This window comes from Epinephelus fuscoguttatus, linkage group LG11 (assembly GCF_011397635.1).
Source record: "Epinephelus fuscoguttatus linkage group LG11, E.fuscoguttatus.final_Chr_v1".
NCBI classification, from domain to species: domain Eukaryota; kingdom Metazoa; phylum Chordata; class Actinopteri; order Perciformes; family Serranidae; genus Epinephelus; species Epinephelus fuscoguttatus.
In genome coordinates this window covers 21,480,747-21,506,795 of record NC_064762.1, presented here as the reverse complement: position 1 = coordinate 21,506,795, position 26,049 = coordinate 21,480,747, and the positions used below count along the sequence as shown (strand labels likewise).

The window sequence follows — 26,049 nt, the reverse complement described above, 5'->3', positions numbered from 1 at the left end:
CTGCATTTATGACTTCCTAACATTCACATTATCAAGACAGTTTTATGAGTACAGAGTTTTATACACTCAAAAAAAAAAAAAAAAGATTAACAGGATTAGTGGATAATTCCTAAAAAAAAAAAAAAAAGAAGTTTTCCAGCATAAAAAAATTATATATCAACACAACTTTTGGATGAATAGTAAATTCATTCAACTTAGGTAAGTTTTTTAGGTCAAAGAAAATCAGGTTGGTTGTAGTTAACTAATTCACCTTTCGCTAAGCCCCGCCCCTTTCTAATGGTCCAACAAGCTGTCGGAGTAAGCATGGAGCCCACACTGTAACTAACTGCACTCCCTGAAGACATATTATCAAATTTATGGAAAAATGAAACAGTGATTCCAGAGAGAAGCAGACAGAGGGGTCTACAGTCTGTGTTTGAAGGATATATCCAGGATGTCAAACTGACTCAGCAGCAACAACAGGTTAAAAAGACAAAGATAGTTAGAAGCTAAAGCCGAACTGTAGGCTACAGATCACAGTGTAAAAGTGAACCACCACATCACTGCTGATCGCCACACAAGACAATGAATATAAAGGGAAACTTTGCTGATACTGAACCAGCTGTGTGGCATCGCAGTGTGTGCAGATGAACGTCGCTGCACAACATTCATCTGCACACAATGCGATGACACAGAGCTGGTTGAATATCAGCAAAGTTTCCCTGCTTCCCTTCACTGGTTCCTGTACAGCAGGGTCGGTCTTTGTTTCACTGTTATAATCATTAAAAAAGCAGCATGTGTATACATTCAGTAGGCTATATCTTCAGTAGCTAGCTAGCTAACCCTACACTTTTCAGGGTTTGATTTTGGTTTTGGAACAGGGAAGAAGCGTATATCTTTTTCCAATTTCTCCAGGTAACGAGTATCATTAATACACGACGTGCCCCAGGCACAACATTTAGCTCCAAATCCAGAAAACCAGCCTGAAAATGAAGGAAATCTGAAACGACTGCATTAGAGTCAATGGAGCACAGCTGTGTTGTTGTCCGACCCTGGTCTGAGCTGGCCTGATGCTATGTTATGATTGGCCAGGCTGCGTTCATGGGGCGGCACTTAGCAAAGAGTCAATTCCTGTAACTTTGATATGACATGAACGCAACAGGAAGAACAGCAGTACTTTGTGCTAAATGTTTTGCTACATGCCGACAAGCTCACAACGACAATGCTAATATGCTAATGATGCTTATCATATTAGTTTAGCATGTTAGCATGCTAATATTTGTCATTTCACACTAAATACAAAGTACAGCTGAGGCTGATGGAAAGAGTCAGTTTATAAATGATCATTTCAGTCACTGAGATTCATCCTGAGGGGAGCATGAATATCGGTTTCATTGTAGTTCATCATACAGTGAAAAGTCAGGGGGATCGCTAAAGTCAGTAGGATTCATCCTCTGGGGATCATGACTTTCCGTACAACATTTCATAGCAATCCATCCAATAGTTCATAGTAATTAACAGACATGCTGCCAGCTAGCGTGGCTAAAAACACACTATAACATTAACAGTGGCTCTGCTCCATTTAGCTGCACCTATAGACCACAACAGTGATCCAGCATGCTGAATATCACAGCCCTGCGACTCATACACCTTAACGGTATTCAGCCGTTACTGACATCATCATCACCTGTTTGTGACAAATGATAACAGAAAGAAAAAGTTGATGTGAAGAATTTAAAGTCTGCATAACATGTAACATAAATGATATTTGCATGTAACCAGTGATTACAGTCAGCCCTGTGGGGATGAAAAACTACTGTCCAGCAGTCCGGTGCACTGTGGTACCGTGGGGTTTGTTTTGCATCAGTGAAAACACGGCAGAAGGCAGTGACAACTCAAGATTTTTCAGTCTACCAAGAGTACTACATCTTAAGTGTGGTTCTCCTGTCTGCAATGTACAAAACGTTCAGTTACCTCTCACATAATAAACGCCATCTTTAATGTTAAAGGCCCCATATTATGCTTATATTCAGGTTCACACTTGTATTTTGTGTTTCTAACAGAACATGCTAACATTATTTTTCTCAAACTGTCTGTCTGAATATATCTGTAATCACCCTGGCCCTCATTTATTGGTCCATATTACAAACCAGTGCAGATCCAAACATAGAACTCATCTCACATCAGGGTTCGCATGCAAATCATGAAACGTTCTTATCTTGCCAATCACAGCATAGGAATGATCAAGTGTTGATAACTGTGGCGGCTGAAAACAATCATCATGTACATATCCTGCCTGAATATATTCTCAGTTTAGAGGCCACACTGCGATGTGGAGAGACATAATACAGCCAAGAAGAGAAACATTTCTAAGATTAAAATTATAAACGCAGATGTCCCATGTTTAATTTAACCAACTGGTTTTATCTGGCAGCCTGAAAAGTTCCATCTAAGGAAGTCTGAAAACACATTATGGAAAGAAATCACTGCTGCAGTCAACAGCGTTGGACAGTCAGCTTCTAGACTTGAATATTTAATCTATACATCCATGACAAGGACCAACCTATAGTCTACATATCATAACAATAAAGCCCATATATTATATTATACTGATATTGTAAGCTTACAATCACATGTCTTTATGGCCACTATACATTTTAAAGATGATTCATATGTGGCTACAAATACTTAGATGTCAGTCAGAATATAGTCTAATAACAATTCTCTGCACCACAAGTTCACGCTGACTCAAACCTGAGTACAGGAGTTGACACCTGACATGAGATTTGATCGTAGCCTCTGCTCACGTCCACATTGATAAATAAGCTTTGCGTGGAAGTGACTGTACGCCCAGTTTTGTGCCATACGTTTCTTTTATAAATGTCTGAAACACTATAGATTAGGTTATAGATTTCACTGGAATTACATTGTTAGGCAGCAGCTTGGGTCCATGTTAACTTCCTGTCAGCTGATGTCATTCACAAACACTGGAAAACATTCAGACAAGAAATAACAAAGGACCCATTTACAATGTCTGTGTTTCACACAGTCTATATTTAGAGTAGCTGTGACATCACAAAGTCACAGAAATCCTGGCGGCTTTTTTAAAAGCACATTTTCTGAATACAGATTGTGTGCATTTCCCTGTGGAGTGAGCCTTATGATACTTTCACAGTATTTATACATCACCTGTACCTGCTTTACTTTTAAAAAGACATGGAAATCTGCCTTTTCACAACATGGGACCTTTAATTTCTGTGTTATTATTTCAATGTTCATGAAAACAAAGTGAAAAAAAAAACTTGGTGAAAGGGTTTCAGTGCGTGTATCAATACTTTTTTAAAGGACCTGCACTTGTATAGCACCTTTCTAGTCATCTAGTGACCACTCAAAGCACTTTTTACACTAGGAGTCACACAGGAGACACTTTATAGACACTATGGACACTTTATAGACACCACAGCAGTCTGCTGTTTTTGCACATACAATCACTTGCACCTTATCCACTGGCCATTTTCATTCACTGCTGCTCCTTATTATCCACTTCCCATTATTATTTTTATTGTTATTATTCTTTATCGCCGTCTCTTGTATTTTTGTACTTATTCGCATGCCTAGTTATTTAAGTTTTTAAGTTTAATTTGAAATCTTTAATCTGACTCTTTCCTCTTGACTGCTGTAACACTGGAATTTCTCAATTATGGGATCAATAAAGGTGTATCTTATCTTATCTTATCTTATCTTATTCACCCATTCACACACACACATTCACACACTGGTGGCCGAGGCTACCATACAAGGTGCCACCTGCTACTCAGTTTTTAACACACTCACAGTCATCGGGAGCAATTTGGGGTTCAGTATCTTGCTCAAGGATACTTCGACATGCGGAATGGAGGAGCCGGGGATCGGATGACCCACTCTACCTCTGAGCCACAGCCTCCCAAGTATTTAACAATTCTGATAATACCAATAACCATGATCATTTTGGTCACTTTAATCCTGATGTGTTAGTTTTTAGGTAAGACGTGTGCAATTGATGCACAATTGTATCTGTTTGCATCTAGGCTACAGACCGAATCAAAATGTTTTTTTAAAGTAACTTCCAGGTAAAAAAAATCCTTGCATCTCATACAAAAAAAGCAAACGTTGCCTCAATAGCTTAGTTTTTAGCCACCTTTGGCTTTACTTTTCTAACAGGGAATTCAAGCCGTTATACCAAAGCCATCAGACTCTGTTGACAAAAACAGCCATTTTACACAGCAGAACACACAAGTTGCTGGTCTACTGCGACACCATTCGGTCCATGTGTGAGGTAAAGCTGAGCAAATATTCACATACAGTGTACACTTGCACTGATAAGCAGAAACGTCAGATAGGTCAGACCGCTGTGTTTAACCGTATGTAAAAAACGTTACAGATACGGCTGAAAATGATTGTTGTTGTTAGCGGGATGTGATGGTGATTCAGTCTTTAACACTGAATATAACACTGAAATGACAATTTCAACTTGAGTTTTGTTGCATATAAAGGGTTGTCATGACAACAAAGGATAAGCTCTGCTATACAGCTGCTACTTATTACTCATGGAAAGTATATGGTCTGACGATTTAAAAGTCCAGTGTGTAAGATTGAAGTGGATTTAGTGGCGATTAGCAGTGAGGTTTGCAGACTGCAACCAGCTTAAACTGCTCCCAGTTAGAATTCCTTCAGTGTTTACTGTTTGGGAGGTTTTTACCAGGAGCTGAATTATACACAGAGGTCCCTTCCTCTCCAAAACAAACTGACCCGGTGATTTAAACCAGTAAAAACACTGAATAAAGTAGTTTAACAGTGGTGCGACACAGCGATCTCCATGGATGAGGATCTGCTTCTTATGTAGCCATAAAGGGCTCATTCTAAGGTATGGAAAACACGTTTCTTACTTTCAGATGATGATACACTAAACATTATATGCTTATTATATATCTGTCAATATATCCCTGTAAATCAATCAGACTACACCTTTAACAGGATACAGGATGATAAGCAGATAGAAACTCTTATTTATAAGTACTTTCATTTACAAAATGAGCCACAAGGACCTCGATTAATATCTGAGCGTCTTCACTGAAACAATACAGGATCAGACATTTTGGTTGATGTCTGTCCACAGTTGGACCACACTGCCCTTGAATCATAGACCCTCATGTTAACAGTGATGGTAAGAGTTCATATGGAGACAGGCAGGGAGCGTTTGGTGCGTTTACTGTCCAAGTTGCTGGGGGCCTCCTTCGACGTTGACCCCCAGCAGGTGTACACCGGCCTGCTCAGGACACGGTTGCTGTTGGGCTGCGTTACTTTGCTCTTGCTCTTGCTCTTGCTGTGAGTTCTGTCCTTAGACAAATCAAAGGTTTTCTTTTGCACGCAGCGTCTTTCCTGGAGCTGAATGTGGATGGGGTGTTGGTGGCCCGTGGCGATGTGGACGCCCACACGGTTTCCGCCCAGTTTGGGCCAGAAAGAGAGGAGCAGGCAGCGGAGCTCCTGCTGGAAAGTCTTGTTAAAGTAGAAGTAGATGAACGGGTTGTAGACGTGGGAGCTTTTGGCGAAGAGGGCGGGGAACACGAAGCCCTCAGGAGCCATGTAGTGGTTCTCCTTGTGGAATATGAAGAGGAAGGACACGACAGTGTATGGTGCCCAGGCAATCACAAAACCCAGGCTGATGCAGAAAAACATCTGGAAGAGGAAGTAGCACATTAAGGACATTAGTACACTGGAAATACGTCAGCGCTGCAAAAATAGAAACTCAATGAATCATCTCTTGTGATGCGCACCAGTAATAAAGGGGTGTAGACGCATTAAGTTTCCTGGGATACAACAAGAAAACCAAAGCAATGGTCATGTGTTCAAGCAGCCTAAAATAAATCCTAGTCTCTTAATGTGAATGAGTGTCCCCTCTGAAGAAACGTTGATCACATGTTCAAATGACTTAAAATGATTGTTTTCAGTGGCAAGTGAGGAAACTTTGTGTTGTTTCATCGCTCTGAGTGACGTCTGCAGCAGAAGCTTGGTGTGTTGAAAGTTGTCTGACCTGTAGTCACCACAGCCTGGGGTTCATATTCAGTCTCTCGAAAACTTCAGCTGTGGTTTCTTTGGACCACAATCACAATCTTTTGCTACAGTACCCCAAATATTCCTCTGATCTTTGCTCTTTATAAGTAAGGTACTGTGTACTGTGCTTATTACATCCACTACTTTCACCATGATCCACCTGCAGGCTCTGGCTAAGGGAGGAAATATTTAATCATCACTCCCCAATATCTCATATAAACATATCTGCGGGGAGCGATGAGGCCGGATTCTAGACACCAAACTCTAACTATGTTCTGCTGTTGAAATAAACCTTAAAAACGTGAGTTGTCTGACTGAACTGGTGTTCAGGACGGGGACAGGGTTAGTGAAAAGGGTTTGTTTCTTCTCCAATTTTTCTTGGGGCTTTGTGGATTGTTTTCAATGCATCCCAACTCCAACATGTCCATTAATGTGCAGAAGAAACTGTGTGGAATAATTCATCACAATGACATGTTTGTCTGTGGTTATTTCACAATAGTCTGATGCTGGTTGCACAAAATGTAAGGATCTGCCGTGCGTAACTGCGGTTCAACAGTGCGTAACTTCACTACAGTTAGAGACTGCACCTGGAGCAGACACCTGCAGCCTTCAGATGGCTGTTAAGAGAGACACTGGTGCAAAGGAAAGGCCTTCGGTATAAAACGAAGGCGCACAAGAGATCACAAGGGTTGATATGTTAAAAAGAATCCTCCTCAGCACCTGTAAGCTATTAAGGCGATAACAACCAAAACTCATGGCCAGATGACATGGCGTCATCTGGCTTTTTACCTCCCCAGGACTAAACCCCAAGCCAGCGCCTATGGTTGTGATTTTGTTCAGATTTATCTTAACCTTGAGCCCAAAAAGAAGATGAGACAAACTTGGATTAGAAATGCACCAAACAGCTGGTAAAACATGTTTGATATGCACTGACACCACAGCTGTTTGTTAGATTTTTGGGGGTAAGTCTCCAAGTAAACCAGGTAAAAACTTGAAGACTTGAGTTCAAGAGTATGTCTCAAGTTCTTATCTATATGTCTGGTCCGGGCAAAGAAGTAGTCCCCCCCAAAAACGTCTTTGTTAGCTCACCATTGACAGTCGTTTTTCGGTGGATCTCAGATTGTTGCGGATGCCTCTCGCAGACAGCGAGTAAGAGAAGCGGGACAGCTTGTAGAGGATCTGACACTGGGACACCACGATGAGGAGGACGGGAACCATCGTGAAGCAGGCGAAGGAGCAGATGACGTAGAAGGCGTCCTTGACCGAGGTATGGTAACCCCTCCAGGCGATGGTGCAGGACAGTCCATAAGGCTCAGGGACATACTCGCCCCAGCCGAACAGAGGGAAGCTGGACCACACGGTAGCCACAAACCAGATGGCACAGCACACCAAGCGGAGGTTAGTTCCTTCCAGCCACACAGCTGTGAAGAAAAACTTTTGGTTATTGAAGGGAGAGGGTTAAGGTTAGAGAGAGTGTTAGAGAGGCTAAATCCAAAATAAGGCATCGGCTGAAAAACAGCCGACAAGAGCCAACAGTGCGGGGCACACCGCAAAAACTGGGGCTGCAGATGGCGTGAAACTGACCTAACAGCCAGTCGTCAGCTTGGTGTGTGAGGACCATGAGCTCAGCACCAAGACTGAAAATACAGGAAGTGCTAACCAGGCTCTGTCCAAAAGTAAAAAACATCCACAAGCAACACCTCTTACGCTCACTCACTGTGTCTTTTGTTAAACCTGTACAAAAGCCCAACGAAAGCACTTCAGGGGAATAATATAATAAATGTATACTTGAAACATAAAGGCGATCTTTTCTACTGAGTGTTCATCAGGGTCTGAAAAACACTCAGTCAGTCTTAATTATACACCAACAGCGGGCTGCACTCCGTCTGTTACATGAGGTGTAGTAACCCATGGAGCCTTCATGTGTAAGGTAGAGCACCACCCACTGCTGGTCTATAGCTCCCTCTTCCACTGTAATACATAATTTGTTGATTAGAGGTGCGCACAGGCAGAGAAAGACTCGCTGTTACCCACTGTGCTCCCAGTGGTTTGGATCTTTACGCACAGATATGTTCATCTTACAGTCCATGACATTCATGCCTTCTTATCAAATTTTGTGTGATGACGCACTCATTAATTTTCATGTCATCTCTGAGACGTTGACGGAAGGAAGATAGAGAACGTGCTCTCTGTCTTACACTGCTTCAACCACACATGAAACAATTGAATTGACCTTTGTGGGAAGCTTTGGAAAAAGATTATCCATTGCAGTAGAGATGCAGCTGCCCTACAGAATAAAAGACTTTTATTTACCCTGCCTTTCAGGAGCCATCAGAGTCCTTGAGCTCAAGGACTCTGATGGCTCCTGAAGGACTATGATGGCTCCTGCCCTTCAGGAGCCTTGAGCTCAAGGACTCTGATGGCTCCTGAAGGACTCTGATGGCTCCTGCCCTTCAGGAGCCATCAGAGTCCTTGAGCTCAAGGAAAACACGTCTCTCACCGTACACCAGGCTGTAGCAGGTCTTCAGGTAGCGGATGATGCTGATGGCGGCGATGGTGAACATGCCGCACAGGCCGAAGATGTAGCAGCCGAGGCCGTAGTACACACACGTGATGTCTTCTCCCAGCCACATGTGGCGGAAGGAGGACAGGATGGAGAGCGGGTAGAAGCAGATGCAGCAGAGGAAGTCGACCACGGCCAGGTTGACGCAGAGGAGCTCCGAGCCCACCATCTTCTTCCTCCTGCGGTAGCAGATCACCAGAACCAGCCCATTGCCCAGAACAGAGAGGAGAACTGGAGAGGAGACGATAAAAGCTAATGAACTTTTTGGCCACTTGGACAACAACATACTGGAAGATTAACATGTTCTAAGGGGAAACAGACTGATGAAAATTAATCTGATTTGATAGTACTTTTTTTGTGAAGCTATCTTATACTTAACAAAGCTCAGTTTACACTGCAATAACCACATATGAGATACACAGCCTATGTAGCCTTGATTCAGTGTACCATGCATCTCTACGTTTTATTACTCATCACTGCATTCTTTATGATCGGTGGGTTGGATGTCATTGACCCCTCGCAGACAACAGCACTGGTAGATTTCTATCTATAAAGCGACATTTGGCAAACTTCCAGCTTACCTCTGCTCCCTGCTGTGTGTCAGCTCTGGTAGTTAGCAGCTACGCTCCTCTAAGTGGTTCCTTTTTAATGTACGCCGGGTTTTAACAGATCTGGGGAACATTTCCTACTCTAAAATTAGGAACACTAACATCCATTGATGCATTTAAGGGCATCACACAGAAAGTGGTGACAGATACATGTGCTTGTTTCTCTTGAGGGGCCACAATGTTTGAATAGTTGTCGTTTGATTGTAGATTTTTGTAGCCTTTTAAATGTTGTATTTGTTGCAATTTAAATGTGTTTCAATTGGCTGTCTCTCTTGTAAGAGATCTTAGTCACAATGACACTTCCTGGTTGAATAAATTAAAAAAATAAATAAGAATTTTCATGCATGCATGAGGAAATTAATTTAAAAGAAAGGAAAAATACACACGACAGATGCACGCAAATATTGCAGAAAAAGGTTAATTATAAAATGAATAATGACACTTTATCTTTAGTACATATATAGAAAAAACAAAATATTCAAAATAATATACATACTACTAATAAAAATTTAATATATCATAAAAGAAAGCAGCAAACAAAATAAAAAATAATAAATAAAATAAATAAATAAATAAATACACAATGTTCACATTTCGTCTTAAAGTCCTATTTTTCTTAAAAATTACTGCTCTATTTCAATGATTCAAAATAAAACCATTTTGTTTCCTGTATTTCAGCAAACTACCCTCATTTCTATATTTTTTATTAAAAGAATAGGCTAAGTCGGATTTTTCGCTTTAAAAAAAGTAAAAGTGTATTTGTGTTCAGTTTTAGCAGAAAAAAGCACATTTTCTAACAAATAGGTTATATTTTTCTCTCAGGCTACATGTGTCCACTAACTTTACAGGCTCAGTGTTTAATATAAAGTGAGATATAGATGCACAGAGAGCGGATGGATGGATGGATGGATGGACGTACCGACGGAGAGGATGGCCAGTCCCACACATATGTCAGCAGCGGGGGTCAGTTTGGAGGTGAAGACAGAGATGGTCCGGTTGTCATCAGAGGAGTTCAGAGGCATTGGACGCAGCTGATGTTGCTGTTGCGGGTAAAATCCGGACTCTCATAACGAGATGTGTGCACGGAGGATGACTTTTATGCAGGCGGCTGTGTCGCCATGGCAACCTGGAGCACGCTCCCAGCTGCGCGGTGGAAAGCGCCGCGCGCGTGATGTGATTCAACTCTGTGGAGGGGGAAAGGTACAGCTGCTTCAGTGGGTACGGAGGCCCAGAGGAGACAAACATCACGGACAGGGTGTCTAATGAGTGATGGAGTCACAGCGAATCCTTAAGTTAATGTAAAATACTTAATTAGGGACTGGTCTGTACTTATCAGAGGGGCAGGTGGCTGAGGTGTGACTTCTTGACCCTCCTCCCACTGACTTACATTAGAAAAGAGATGTCTGTAAATCAGTGAAAATTTTTTTTGTGTGTTTGTGTGACGATAGTGAGAGACGTGTTTCATTAAGATGCTCTGGTAAGAATTGTTCATATACCTCTATCTGACTTGACTATCTTTTATTGTTTAGGGCTAAAATGTTTTGGGAGTAACGCAACGTTTGGTAACGGTAACTGAGTTACTGCATTTAAAAACTAACGCGTCAGAGTATTAGTTACTGCCAAAACTAATGGCGTTGCTGTAACGTGTTACTGCCCAACACTGGTCACTGGTAATATGGAAATACAGTGAGTGCTGGGCGCCATATTTTTTTTCCTACTGTGGCGAAGGCAAGACCCGCCCTACTCTGCCTTACTGTGCCTCAGATTGACTTACCCTGACATTCTTAACCTAACCCGAACCAATCTCATTCCTCATACCTAAACCTAACCAATCCAGCAAAAAAAAGGCAATGACTACTGGCCAGTTAGAGGGAGAGTAGGGTGAGCCATGCCTTCGCCATAGTAGGGAATAAAACAATTTGGTGCTGGGCGGAGCAGTGAGTGACAACAACCCCACCCACATTTACTGTAAGAGTACTGTTTGCAGTGGAAACACTAGGATCTAGGTACCATGTCTGAAGGGTTACTGTTGGTTCTAAAGGTACCATACTGAAAGTGTTTGGTGGAAACTGGGCTATAATGATTCAGTCTACTATCAGGATCAGATCCGTTTGGTCTGACAACATTTTGAAACTCTAGAAGGCATTGGCATTTTATTTTATCCCAATATAAGTGAGCAGAGCACGGCCAGCAGAAGTAAGATGGAGAATATATATATGTAAGTATCATAACCAACTGTTTGCCTTGGAGTTTGTTTTCTGCAATAATCCAAAATCCAATTAAAAAAAATCAAACATGTTTTCTGACAAGGGAACTGGGCAACGCTAACAGTAAAATACTGTGTGTCTCTGCCTAAGCAGCGCTCAAACATCAAACCAAATTAGTCTGCACAGAGTTTGAATAAAGTGAGAGATATATAAAAGTAACCACTGTAAGGTTTTCACAGGCTTTTCTGTCTCCCCAGAACAAACAGACTGAATGAAGCAGTTTAACGTTAAAAAAACAACAACAGTGTTTTCTGCCAGTGTATCCCCCTAAATCCTGCACACTGGACCTTTAATATAAAACAATACATTGACTTTATGTTGACAACAGTAAGCAAGAGGGGGAGGGGTGAGGTTTAGAGATGGATCCTTTAAAAAACATGCATTTAGCCTTAACGCATGTGTGTATATGTGTAGCATATTTGTATGTATATGTGTATATGTAAGTGCTGGACTCTAGTGTTGTCTGTGTTGTGTTGATATGAGGAGGCCCAGACTGTAGATATCTTTGGAGGCAAACTCCCTTTATTCCTGATAGCAAGAGGTAAAAACAAAATTGGTCAATATATGGTCAATTATGACCATATACAATAACTTGAGCCCCTTTCCCATGGAGTACAAGGCAGGTAAGGCAGGAGACACCCTTTATAGGTGGGGTACCCCCAAAGATTAACGTAGGGGTACAGAAACTGAGTATCAAACGTTTCACATATTGACTATGGAGGCCTGAGTGTGTCAGGTAATAAGAACTGAAACATATTTTGTGTATTTATAATAGTAATTATAATATCAATATTACAAATGTACAGTTGAACAGTATGGAGGCCAGGGAGAGACACGTGATGAAATAATGACTAAGAGCTAAAAATCATTATTTCAAATAATTTGCACATTCAAGACAAAGCAACCTAAATTTTTTCTTTCTGACCCCTGACAGTGTGTCGATATTGACCGGTCATAGTAGGAAAAACTATTTGCTCCCTTCCTATTATTACTGCAATACAGTGCAGAGAATGAGTCGCGCTGACAGTCTGTCATTAAATGAGCCATCATGCTCTTGGCTGATGTTTCTAAGTGCACTGATTACTACTATTATTATTATTGCTTTTGCTTGTTGTGTCGGACTTTTAGGCATGTAAAGGAATGGAGTACTGACTGTGCACCTTATACATAAAGAGACCTTTAAAAGACATTAAAATGTTAAGGTCTCATCTCATTGAATGAATTTAAAATTTTGATGTTGGATGGTTTTAGATAGCGACTCAAATAACCACCCATTACAACCAAGGTCTGCAGAAGACCATCTCTGAACCAACAACACGTCCAACCTTGAAGCAGATGGGCTACAGCAGCAGAAGACCACACCAGGTGCCACTCCTGTCAGCTAACAACAGGAAACTGAGGCTACAATTCACACAGGCTCACCAAAACTAACAAATCATCTCAAACTGGTTTCTTGAACATGACAATGAGTTCACTGTACTCCAATGACCTCCACAGTCACCAGATCTCAGTCCAATAGAGCACCTTTGGGATGTGGTGGAACGGGAGATTCACATCATGGATGTGCAGCCGACAAATCTGCAGCAACTGTGTGATGCTATCATGTCAATATGGACCAAAGTCTCTGAGGAATGTTTCCAGCGACTTGTTGAATCTGTGGCACCAAGAATTAAGGTAGTTATGAAGGCACAAGGGGTCCAACCTGGTACCAGCAAGGTGTACCTTAAAAAGTGGCTGGTGATATTGAAAGCAATGCATTTGTCATATGAATGGCTCAGGAGCTCAATGCTGGAGACACAAATTGCACCATCTGTTGACCACTGTAATGTACTACAACTCAACACACTCCAGTGAAAGAGAAAAGAAAAGAAAACACACATGCTTTGAGTAGAAAGATAAAGTAGACTTTATTTGATGGTGAAACCTAAATAAGATCTGCGATTACAAAACAGGTTCCCCACACAGTTTTTTAACGCCACAGAGGTTGGAATGCTGTACTGACAGAAAGGCATCAGAAAAGACTGGACCTAAAAATATGACCTTAGAAGAAGAGCAGACACTCCGGGTTCAGAGGGAACACCATTCAATTTTAAAAAAAAAAGAAAAGAAAAGAAAGTCGTCACAAGTCGTTTCCTATGATTCCTATGAACACATTTATCAACTCCCAACATCAGAAACTAAAAGCAAATGTGAGGTTATATAGTCTGGAGATACAGGGAGTCAACAGGCATTAATGGTAAAGTTTACTCGGATTTTCTGGTGTTGAGCATCATATTCTTGATATCACTACTTCATCGTGAGCCTCGTTTGGATATATATATATATATATATGTATATATATTAAAAAAATCACAACACACAAAATCAGCCTCTTGTGCATTGTAAAATACCAGATAAGTGGTAAGACAAGTTAAAGTCTCTGTTTTTCAGCGTCGACAGAGAACCATTCATGTTCCTAAGCACTGACTGCACTTTCCTGGACCACAGAACAATATACTGTACAGAAAATCTTAAATTGAGTGGCAATTCCCTTTAAGTAGCCTCCAAACTAACATATACACATAAACGCACTCAACAAATATACACTCAAGCACATCCGGCATCCCGTTATAGTCCATCTGGGAAATTAAACATTCAAAAATATTTGCCTCGTCAATAAAAATATAGCACTGTAGGTCTCACTTATTTCTTAATCTACTACTTTTAATTGAAAAGTTCGACATCTTGGGAAATACGCTTATTTGCTTTCTTGACCAGAGTTAGTCGAGAAGATTGATACCACTGTCATGTTTGTACGTTACATATGAAGCTATGCACAGCAGCCAGTTAGCTTAGCTTAGTTTAGCATAGCTTAGCACAAAGACTGGAAACAGAGGGAAACAGCTAGCCTGGCTCCATCCAAGGGTAACCGAATCCTCCTGACAGCTCCTGTAAAGCTCACTAATAAACACATTTTATTTGGTTTGTTTAATCAGAGCCAAAGCCAGCAATTCAGGAACGGTCCGGTGCGTAGCCTTCCCTGAAATGGTAGACTGTTTTTCCACGTCGTTGGGGCTGCGTTGGTGGGGACATGTTCTTTAAGGTACAGGTGAGACAATGAAATTAGCTCCAGGTTTAAAAACACTGCACAACGGTTTGTAATACTCACAACTCTGGAAAGTAAAAAACTATCTTATCTTTGGTCACGACGATTGCGAGGTAATCTACCAGGAATGTGGGGGCCCTAACGTACCAAGCTGAAAGGTCGGCCTTCAGTCTGTGTTGGGCCGTCGGTGAGCGTGTATCGCTCGAGTTTTTGCATTATGTCCTGTACTATTGGCACTCGCCACCGGTCCTTATTGGCTTTTCTTCAGCTGATTCAGCATTTTGAATCAGTGCCAAGACGGCGGAGCCTGTCAGTGAGAGAAATCACTGATTGGCAGTTAATGAGGAGAAACTAAAGTGAGGAAAGTAAACAATGGGCTAAAGTCAAGAGGATGTTAAATCAATACAAACTTGTTATATAAGGTAAGATTATGTTTTCTAGCAATTGAGCTTTCTAGTAAAGTCATTTCATAACTGTTTGTGTTATTGTTCACTAGCACACAGTAAATATTGTTGGTTCTTTCAACATCGGGTTGTGTTGTTTAGGTGCTAACGTCGGTCTTCCAGTTTCCTGGATACAGCGTTGAAGCTGGGACCCTGTTCCTTCCTACAAAAGTTGCTCAGTGGCGCATGAAGTAAAAAGTCTCTATTTCTGCCGCATAAAACTACCCAGATAATCAGTGCTGCTTCCAAATCACTGGGCGCAAAGAGGAAGGGCATTAGAGACTACAGCCGAGCACAACTGAGCAGCCAACTTCAGCTAGTTCCTTGATGTCGGTGTGGTATATCTGGTGTGTCCCTTAGACAAAGCAATGCTTGCTGTTTCCCTCTGTTTCCAGTCTTTATGCTAAGCTAAGCAGCTGCTGGCTATAGCTTCATAGCTACCATGAAAATATCAATCTCCTCATCTTACTTTGCTCCTCTATATCATAAGAAAGCCTGAACTTCCAAAAATGTCGAACTATTCCTTTAATTCCAGTCATGCTAAAAAACCATTTCACGCTTTGAAAGCCCTGTCTCAATACTTTAGTGTAGTCTTACAAATGCAGGTGTTGTTTTGCAACTATTAATTTCAGGTTTTCACCCAGATAAAAAAATATTTACAAACACCTGGAACTGGAAAATAATCTCTCCAATATGACATCTGCTCTAATTGTGAACAGGTTTTACCTTGAGAGTCTCAACTAGAGTCACGTACAGAGATATAAGTCCATATCTGGGATTATTACTCTTTAGGATTTATCTTTTTTTTGGCCATGCACCTCCTGTTCTCCATCTGTCCTGTAGCTTCCTCTGCTCCTAGTAACAGTCTGCTTCTATACATTTATGGACACTAAATTTTTAATAATGGATCTGGTCCCATCTTCCCCCCCAAATACTCCCAACATCCGCAGTTCCCTTCTTCCTTAAGGTTTACACCCAAGTGTTGGCAGCAACAAGGAAAAGCACATTAAAAAATAGACATCTTTAAATAGCTATTCAGCTTGTCTAAGTGCAGCACAATCGGAAACATTGAATTCAAGTCATTATTCTCCCCTCCCACGTATCATACAACGAATATAACAAAAAAAAATCTTTTTCAGTTAAGAAACTAAATGTGAAAGGATAAATCTTTGATCAGACAAATAAACAATATACTGCAGCCACACTGTAACATCCAAAAATAGTCTTAAGTTGAAATATATATTTTTTTTCCTGCCAAAGAAATGCTGGCGTTCTAAGTCACTCTAAGTAGATTTAATATACTGTTGAGGTGTAATTTGTGTTTTTTCTCTGTCTCCGTTAATCCTCTCCTGACAGTCCTGAACACGATGTCAAACCCTTACGGAATAAAAAACTGGCGTCCGCTGTCATTTGGCACACGGGGTGCTCTCGCTGGCCGCTGCGCTGACGTCAGGGTCGTTGTTGTCTGTGGTGACAGCTGCAGCCTCAGTGCTCTTGTCCTGGTTGTCATTATTGTTATTACTATTGTTGTTGTTGTTGTTGTTGTTCTGGACACTGGGGAGCCCGTGGCTGTTGTTCTGGACCAGATTGGTGTTACTGAGCCTCAACTCCTCCAGCTTCTTCCACAGCTCATCCCGCTCCTGCTCCTTCTTCTTCTCCCTGCGACAGCAACATAGAAGACAAAACAAAAATAGTAAATGACACAATTTCTCTCCATCACTTTAAGATTTTGTCATGTGTCTATCACAAACATCACGGTTAAGTTTCATTTTCACTGAGCCTGACGATCTGCGCTCTGAGAGTGTGGTGCAATGAATCACCAAACACTATATATATTCCAACAGTGCAGCAGATGTTTTAATCCTGGCGGGCCACCACAATTAAATTAATGTGTAAAAAACCCTGGCTTTTACAAGTCCAAAAATGGAGGTGTCGTGATTAGAAACATTGATAACATGTTAGTTACACACATATGATGATACAGTGTTAAATAGCACACCTCAGCACCTCTTAAATAAATGCAGTTTCCTCACCTTCTCACTTTGTCTCCCTCCCCCAACGACAGCTGGTTGCATTTTTACTATCCAATAGGTGTAATGACCTGCTGTGTATGCTTTTGTACAGTTACAATTACAGACTCACTCTCCACCTTCCTACACTCAAATGCACAAATACACAAATGCAGGTAAACTGTTGGCTGTTGTGGGTAAAATCATCAGGGAAAACCCAAAACAGACATGTTTAGTGAGGTTAGCGTTTGATTAATCTTTCATCCATCTACACGACGTTCACAACACATCCAAAGGAGGGGAGGTATGCAGAGGAAACGCCCACGCCCACTTAGGAGACTGAAGTATATACCATTTCATATCACTGGCGCAGCTTGTAATGCGCTATCTTTTGTTAAATAGTAGTATAGTATATAGTATAGTAGTACAGTACGTCTCTGAGGACTCATTCATTGGGCACTTTGTTCCAACACTGGAATTTACTGTGGATCAAAATAATTTTAATATATAATATAATGACATCATTCTTTACAATAAATGTGTCTAAATGATCTAAATATTTTTCCTTCATTCAGCACATAGGTTTCAAAAGTGACAGTGGCAGGCAGTAAAAACAGTTAATTTCAGACCCTGACGCACGACATCATCTAGAAGTTTGTTCCATGTTTCTCTCTTCAAAGAATCACTGTAGTGGGAATCATTTTAACGAGTCCTCTTTAAAATCATACCTGTTATTTCAAAAGTGTACGACAGGCTCAGCTGTAATATCATGTATTCTGTGAACGAGCTTGTAGACTTCAATCATGTCGCCTGTATACTACAGTTGGTGACTGTAAATAAATATCTTTTGCTAAACACTGACATGGTGTTTCTCCCTTTTGGCCACAGCCAGGTCATAATAGTTCAGTGTCAGTGTAGCAGGTATAACTTAAAGCAAGTTTGATTTCATGACAGTAACTGAGGAGGAACATGATCCAAAAACTGACACATTTACACAGGTATCCAGACCCTTTGCTACAGCCCTACAAACTGAGCTCAGGTGCATGCTGTTTGCTTGACAATTAGCCGTGAGATGTATGAATGAAGTCCAGCTGTGGTATATTAAATCAATTGGACATGATTTAGAAAAGTCTAACAAATCACAGTGCTTGTCGGACAAAATTAACATCTGGTTTTCAAGGTGAATGATTGAACTGGCTGGTAGAGAACCAGCAGGAGCAGGACAGAGATGCTGCACTGATTCACTCTGTCAGGGAGAAGTTAATGTTTTCTGATGGAGTGTACATGACAAACTGTTTTGGGATCAGCTGCTGAAACTGGCCCTGTGGGTGTCAACCATTATTAGATAAAGGTGTTCAATCTCATTTATGGTGCGCGTGGCTCTGTAACTCACCGTTGCCGATCTGCTTTATAGGAGGAAGTCAACTCATCGAACAGCGTGCAGTTCATCTCCATCAGTGTCTTCAGCACGTTGTAGACTAGAGCTACGATTGTCCTGCAACACAACAAAAATACTTGGTGTAAAACACAACACACAACACAAGGTTTAACTCTGTATATTCACTTAGTGGTTACGTCACTTAAATTATCACCAAATACAAAACCGTACTAATGAACCTTCATTAATATAGGCCTATATTTTATCTACAAGTGTATGTCACACACAGAGCGAGCCGCCTGTTAATGACACTGTCGGCAAAGCAGTAATGATTGTGCTAAGTGGCTAATGGGCATGTAGCTACTTCCATGTTTCAAATGATATTTCGTGTTTGTAGTCGACCAATGAAGATGAGTTTACATATCACCTTGGGTTCGTCCTTCACCTTCTCAAAATGATCCCACACTTTGGATTTCCTGCCCGACATGTTATTAACTAGCCTGTGGAATAACCACAGGTACCAGCCCTGGAAATTAACCTGACTCCTGTCTGACTGCTGAGCGTGGCCACTTCCTGTATCTGCCCTTTCAAATTAAATTCCCACATGGAGACATGTTGGAATGCCGTTATACCTCAATAATACACAAAATGTATGCAGAGGTTTGTATTACTTTTATGTCCAAGTATAGCAATAAATGATGTTAGATACTGACATCATCATGGCGGCGTCTACATGTCTGTCTGTGATGTGTACAATGTGTACATGTAAACACAATCTCAGCAGCAGCACATTAAGGCAGGTTCCTGTGCATCGATGTTTATGAACAACACATAGAATCCAATGATTCACACACGGTTGAATCAGTTAGTGTCTCTCCATAATGTGACAGGTTTTCTTTGTTAAGCAGAGGGTCTAACCCCTCTGGTGTTACCATGGTAATCTATCCTGGCACATGTCACTGTATATAAGTAACTGTGAAGTCAGTCAGACAGCTCGAATGAATCAAACGTCAACGCAGCACTTACGGGTTCCAGTGCTCCTTGGAGATTCTGTACAGGCTACCGAACATGATGGGAAGGACCTTGTCAATGTTCTCCTCGATGAGGCTGAGGATATACTCGTTGTTCCAGAAGTACAGCGCTCGCTCTGCTACCTACGAGGACAGAGAACGAGAAACGTAAAAGCCCGCAGTCTGAGTGGGACTGTGATGACTTAATGATGTAGACCTCTTTTCTCTTCCATGATTTCCATGAGGGTAAACTCAGCAGAGGTTCAGATGACAGAGGGAACAAAGCTTCTTTCAGACATGCACTTCTTACATGAAATAGCAATTTCACATAAGTGCCCGAGTCACTTTAGAATGAACGTCATGACAGCAGGTTGTAACCATACACTGGCTCGGTCTTGAAATTGTGCAGTTTTAGGTAAATGTTCATATGAGCAATGATTTATCTCGGTCATGTTTGATATTGTTCCTTGGCAGTATGACAGGAGGAATTATTTTAAGAGGAGACAGATATCTGCTGAAAATCTTGTAGGCAGACTGTAAAAAGGCCATCACGCAGAGATGGTACAAAGAAGAACCACCAACACAAGATAACTGTGAGTGAAATATATGATATGGAACTGTTAAGTCACAGGATGAGAGCTTAAGAGGAGCGATGTCAAGAGAAATGGGAGAAATGGACAATGTTTGCATGTCAACGACAACATGACAAACTGAATATGGCTTCATTTTGTTTTATACTCTATTTTTTCTGTTTCCCTATTTATTATATTTTTGTCAAAACAATAAAAATAAAGTGTTAAAAAGGAGAAATCGAGGAAAATCACTCAGTTGCCAGTTTATTAGGTACACATACTGCAGCTAAAACTAATGCAGTTTAATCTGAAAATCAAAGTTACGACTGATTGAGCTGAAACTGTTTTAGAGAGGTGTTGTTATTAAACTTTATGATCACTGGATGAAGTCTGTGGTGTTTTTAAACTGTGTTGCATTACATGGAGAGGCGTTTCTGATATTCAGCCTACACTCATGATATATATAGTGTGTGGACAAAAAATAGAAACACCTACCAGAAGAACACGTGGGATTATGAGTCACTGCTATATATCAAATGTCAAAAAATATATGTGCATCTGCTGGTGACACATTGACACATGTCAGTATTATAACATCTCTTATAAAGACAAGACAAAACCTGTTCTATATTTTAACTGTGTTTTACGACATCTTCATCCATTATATAGCCACTTTGTTTTATATACTCTTGTTCACACCTTTGTGTGTGTGTGTGTATATATTTATACTTCCCATTATGCATATACATTTACTACATTCCTGTTTACATTTATTTACCCGTTAATTCAATTTTAATTATCACAAATTTACCACAAAACTTTATTTTAAATTTTATTCAGATTATATTTAATCCCTATTTCTATGTTGCGCTATTTTATGTCTTAGATTCTCGTTTTGTTTTGACTGAAGGGTTTTCTTTTCTTTTCTATACACATTCAATTCACATTCAGGGCCTTACAATAAGGAATGGCAAGTAAAGTGCCACGTTGGGCTGACAATGGCAGTATCTAAGGAATGAGCCATCTCACTTCCCTCTCATCCGTGTTGAATGTTTTACATGCGTAATACCGATCCGGCACTTATGGGAAAATGGTGAAGAAAAGTTTATAAGCTGATTTCAAATATCCTGAACACAGGAGTTTAATTAATAAATAAAGATTAAACATGACAATTAACTTAAGTTTTCATTGTATCTGATATCCGCTAATAAATAAAATTATTCTTTAGGAGTAAGTAAAAATTGACTTAAAGGAAATAGATTTTTGACCCACTTGCCGAACAGGGCAAAACACATTAATGTTGAACCCTGGATTTGTTTGATGGAGCCCGAGATCTGAGATTTTCATTGCAGATGACTGCTTCTTTATAACTGATGTGTATAAAATAACAAAAGAACTTAAAAACTGATTATCTGTTTATACACCAGCCTCCACTTATGGGTGCCCACAGGAAGATTTAGAGTAGTTGACAAGTATATCAACATTTTGTCTGCCTGTAACTACAAAATGTGTTTTGTAAAACATTTATCAAATGGCGTGACAAGGGTTATGGGCCAAAGACAAAGGCTGTATAATGACTTGAATTGTCTGTATGTTTCTGTCATAAGTAGGGATTTTATCCTAAACTATGAGATTTTGTGCCACATGACGACTCTACCAATGTTGCTCCTGTTTTGTCTTTCATTTTGTAAATTAAGCAACCCCTTCACAGCGGATGTGCTCAGCCCACAAGTTTCAGCAGGAGTTCAAACAGCGAGTCACAATGCACTGTCTCTCTGGCTGTTTTGAATATTTTTCAGTAGAATTTATAAGAAGATGGCAGAAACAGTGCTGATGTTTCAGGAGAAATGTAAAAGAAACTGTGGTGTGGAAACACTTTAGTTTCACTGAGTCAGACCTGGACAAACTACTGTCAGATGTAAGATGTGATACACGGTCGTAGCTGCACCACAAAGCAACACAATTTGTTCCAGCACTTGAAGTCTACTCACAAGGTGGTGTTTGACCAAGTAATAAAAGTATAGTAAGGTCAAGGCCCCTCTGCTCCTGCCTCTGCATCACAGTCTCATGAGACATTTTAATATTGACATTACAGTAGCATTTGCTCTGTTGGCTTTAAAATGTAGTTACTTTCTGTTTTTTTCCCCTGGACTATGAGAGTGGGCCACTTACTGACTTAAAAGTGTTGTTCTCATTTTTTGTATTTACTGTGCTAAAAAGAAACACCAGAGTTAATGGTCAATAAATGCATGATGGTGTCAAAGCCAATAAGTATCACATTAAATGATCGTGAAAAAAACCATGGTTATTATTTTCGCCACAGTTGAACAGTCCCTGTTAAAAGTACCTGAAAGTGTGGATTGGCCACACATCTGGAGATCTGTTTGAACAGCGGCTCCTGGATCTTCTTGAACTGCGTTGGCTCAATGACATCCAGAATCTCCTCAATTTCACCCAGGAACATCACCTAGTTAGATATGAGGTAGGGAACATGACACCACATTAAAGATCTGGTTCACAGCAGTTGTAAGTGTGAAATGTAATCATAGACACAATACCTCTTTCTGGCTGCAGGTTTTAGGCCAAAACTTGAGCAGCCCGCGGATCACCTGCACGGAGAAGATAACAGAGAATTTCGTGTGAATTTCTCTCTAATGGTAAAAAAACCCAAAACAGTCTGTTTAAGTGGGTGGCTGCTGGCACCCACTACACATCTCTCTGTGGTGTAGACTAATTTAGTGCTTGAGGCTTTGTGCTTTGAGTGGGAGGAATGATAAAAATAAGTACCAGCTCAGTGAGTGTAGGATCTTTCTCCAGGAACTGGACCACACAGTACGCCAGCTGAGGGACATAAAAAGAAAAACAGTAAAAGAACACACTGTTCTCAAAAAATGCATCGGACAAAAACTGCCCAGAACATCTTCAGCAAAGATCTCTCGTGTTCAATATGTATTCAGAGTGAAAACCTCTAATGAATGTTACTATTTTTGTACATTCCCACTATACTGACTGACAGAAATTTAAAAAACACAAACAAACAGTGAAACACAGTGGTTATCACTAAAACGAGTGCATTTACACATCCATGCCACCAGGAAGTGCTATAGCACAGAGAGAACATCATGACAGTGCTTAATCCTGCTGAGATGAATAGTTTCTGTGCAGCTCAGGAATAAAAAAAGATTATATGCGCAGCCAAAGTTAACATGAGTTATAGCAAAATAATGGTGTTGTTATTATTAAAGGCAATTTCTCCTACCTGTGCATGGAAAAGGGCAAGACCCTTAGCTGTGTGCAGCGGGATGAGCACCTTCATAAGGAACTGCTTGTGCTCTGCCTTCAGAGGCAACGCAAACCCATTGATGATACTGTAAACACAAAACCAGCAGCACAGTGTTAGACAGATAACTGAGCAGAGAGACAGACACACACAACACAACCTGGACTGTTTACAGTAAAGCTGAGACGGGATCAAGATTTTATGTACTGATGATTACAGTTTTTTAATCCATCTTGATTACACTATTTAAAAATGTCAGTATTACCAAATATATAAAGGACAGACAGGTGTTAACCAGCCACTGAATGTATTATTGTAGACTTCATTAAAGGGGACCTATTATGCTCATTTTCACATTCATATATGTATTTGGGGTTTCTATAGAACATGTTTACATGCTTTAATGGTCAAAAACCACTTTACCTTACTCATACTGTCTGTGCTGAAAACCTCTATTTACGCTCTGTCTGAGATGCTCCACTTAGCGCCTGTCTCTTTAAGTCCCCCTCCTGAAAGCCCAGTCTGCTCTGATTGGTCAGCGTTTCTGGGTCTTCTATATCTTTGCTCTATGCGTCTACACACCGTCATTGCAGTTGTTGTATACCTCCGTGCTGAATAATGGGCAGAAAAGTGTTTTTGCAGAACATAATGATGTCACAGTGAAGTCGACCTTTGACCTGTTGTATATAAAATGTCAATACTCAATCTTTTTATCCTGTCAAACATGCGTGTGAAGTTCTGTCACAATTAGCATATGATTTCCTGATTTATGGCCAAAAACATGTTTTGTGAAGTCACTGTGAACACTGACCTTTGACCACCAATTTGTTCATTGAGTTCAAGTGGATGTTTGTGCCAAGTAAGAGGATATTCCCTAAAGGTATTCTTGACATATAGCTTTCACAGCAATGAGACAAAGTCACAGTGACCTCTGACTATCAAATCAGTTCATTGTTGAGTCCAAGTAGATGTTTGTGCCAAATTTAAATTCCCTCAAGGCATTTTTGAGACATCCTGTTCATGAGAATAAGACAGACGAGGTGAATAAGACAGGAGAGGTGAATAAGACCGATAAGGTCACAGTGACAGTGACCTTTGACTATCAAATTCTAGTCAGTTCATTGTTGAGTCCAAGTAGACGTTTGTGCCAAATTGAAATTCCCTCAAGGCATTTTTTTTCAATATCATGTTCACAGGAATTAGACAGACAAGGTCACAGTGACTTTGACCTTTGACAACCAAATTCTTATCAGTTCATCGTTGAGTCCACATAAACGGTTGTGCCAAATTTGAAAAAAAATTATCATTAATGTAAATGACAAAGACAGAGTTATCAGAGTGGCCTGAAAGTTAAGGTTCTCACTCAAACTAGTGTTGTCAAAATATCGATTTATCGACACGTGTCAATTCTGAATATTTGAAACGGTTTCAATACCCATTTTTCCAGAGCATCAATACTCCGATACCATCTGCACTTTCTCACTTTTTCTTGTTGTTAATGTTTACTACAATCATTCTGCTGTTCTCGGCTACTAGCCAAGAAAAGAAACATTGCCTTGTAATATGATAACAATTCAAAATTTAATGGCATGAATATCAGTTTTTCACTGTGGTATCGAAAATAAAACTGAATATTGATATTTTTATAGGTTATGTGTCAACATTAGAAATTCCATGCTGTGACAACACTTGCTCACAGGGAATATTTTTATATACGCTTACCTCATTATTTAAAACTTTACCCACATTTAATATGAACATCCAACATTGTAACTTTACAAAATAAGGAAAAGCATAATAGGTCCCTTTTAAGTTTTGTTTACACACTCAGTACTTCAAGCCAGAGGACATTAATGGTGATATACAGTATACCAATACTTACTTCTTCTTCTCATATAGCATAAAGGGACTACAACTTGCATTTCGTTGCGCAACCCTGTGTTGTAGAGTGTCGGTAAACGAACCATGATATAAACAGATATTAATGACCAAACATTATTACTCACCTTCCCAGGATTTCTAGCAGCTCAGCGACACCGTTGAAGTGCTCCGTTTCATAGATGAACCTGCAACAGAAATTATGAAACACATGAACACAGTGACAGACAGAGTACACTGTTCAGAACAATTGATCCAGGCTGCTGTCAATACTGTGTTCCTTTCAAATATTGACACTCTGATTTGGGATTCAGATTTTATAGATACAATTACACTGGGGCTCCATGATTTTTACACATGCAGACAGTGAGCTCTAATATTATATCATTTATATGAAGTTTTATAATAAAAAGACTGCAAATGTTTTATTCTATAAGAAGTCCCATAAAAATATGCAAGTGAGAGTAAATATGTTTAGCAGGGGCCCTTAAATTGACTTCTCTTACGCAGCTTAATGATCCATACATTATTCCCCTCCTCTGTTTGGTAACCCATCTCCATCTGCTGAGCAGCCATGGTATGTACAGACAGAGCCTGACAACTGTGGCACTATTTTTATTCTCAGTGGCAGATGGTCAAAGTGGGTGCACCCGTTTTGCCACCTTGCCTGTTGGAAACGACATCAAGTGGCCCCTGTTTGAATAGTCTAAAGCCCATTGTCACCCAGCAACAGGAGCCACAAGAATACTGGATGCCTCCTTCTGAACATTTTCTTTCTCCCCTCTGTTATAGGAGGCTGAGGCGAATGTGTTTGTGCCTACGAAATGTAGTGACGTTTAGGGAAAATTGGAAAAGGTAAAAAAAATAAAATAAAAAAATAGAGAGAC

The 26,049-nt window shown here is 40.3% G+C and overlaps 2 protein-coding genes across 2 annotated transcripts in view; both read right to left on the bottom strand.

The window, feature by feature from the left end:
- Positions 1–5,155: 5,155 nt before the first annotated feature.
- opn8c (opsin 8, group member c) lies at positions 5,156–10,468 on the bottom strand. Its single transcript, XM_049589117.1, has 4 exons — positions 10,160–10,468; positions 8,570–8,863; positions 7,159–7,490; positions 5,156–5,694 (listed from the first exon to the last, which is right to left on the bottom strand). Exons 1-4 carry the CDS (start codon positions 10,260–10,262, stop codon positions 5,191–5,193), a joined length of 1,233 nt encoding a protein of 410 aa, XP_049445074.1. The 5' UTR covers positions 10,263–10,468; the 3' UTR covers positions 5,156–5,190.
- Positions 10,469–13,389: 2,921 nt separating this feature from the next.
- The window catches only part of ppp2r5a (protein phosphatase 2, regulatory subunit B', alpha isoform), a 69,188-nt gene continuing 56,528 nt past the window's right edge, over positions 13,390–26,049 (bottom strand). The window contains exons 6-13 of the mRNA XM_049589116.1: positions 25,291–25,350; positions 23,264–23,372; positions 22,792–22,845; positions 22,563–22,613; positions 22,352–22,471; positions 19,449–19,576; positions 18,438–18,539; positions 13,390–16,694 (exon numbers count right to left, since the gene is read on the bottom strand). Of these exons, the coding sequence (XP_049445073.1) occupies positions 16,442–16,694; positions 18,438–18,539; positions 19,449–19,576; positions 22,352–22,471; positions 22,563–22,613; positions 22,792–22,845; positions 23,264–23,372; positions 25,291–25,350 (877 nt within the window). The 3' untranslated portion in view covers positions 13,390–16,441. The remainder of the gene's footprint in view (positions 16,695–18,437; positions 18,540–19,448; positions 19,577–22,351; positions 22,472–22,562; positions 22,614–22,791; positions 22,846–23,263; positions 23,373–25,290; positions 25,351–26,049) is intronic.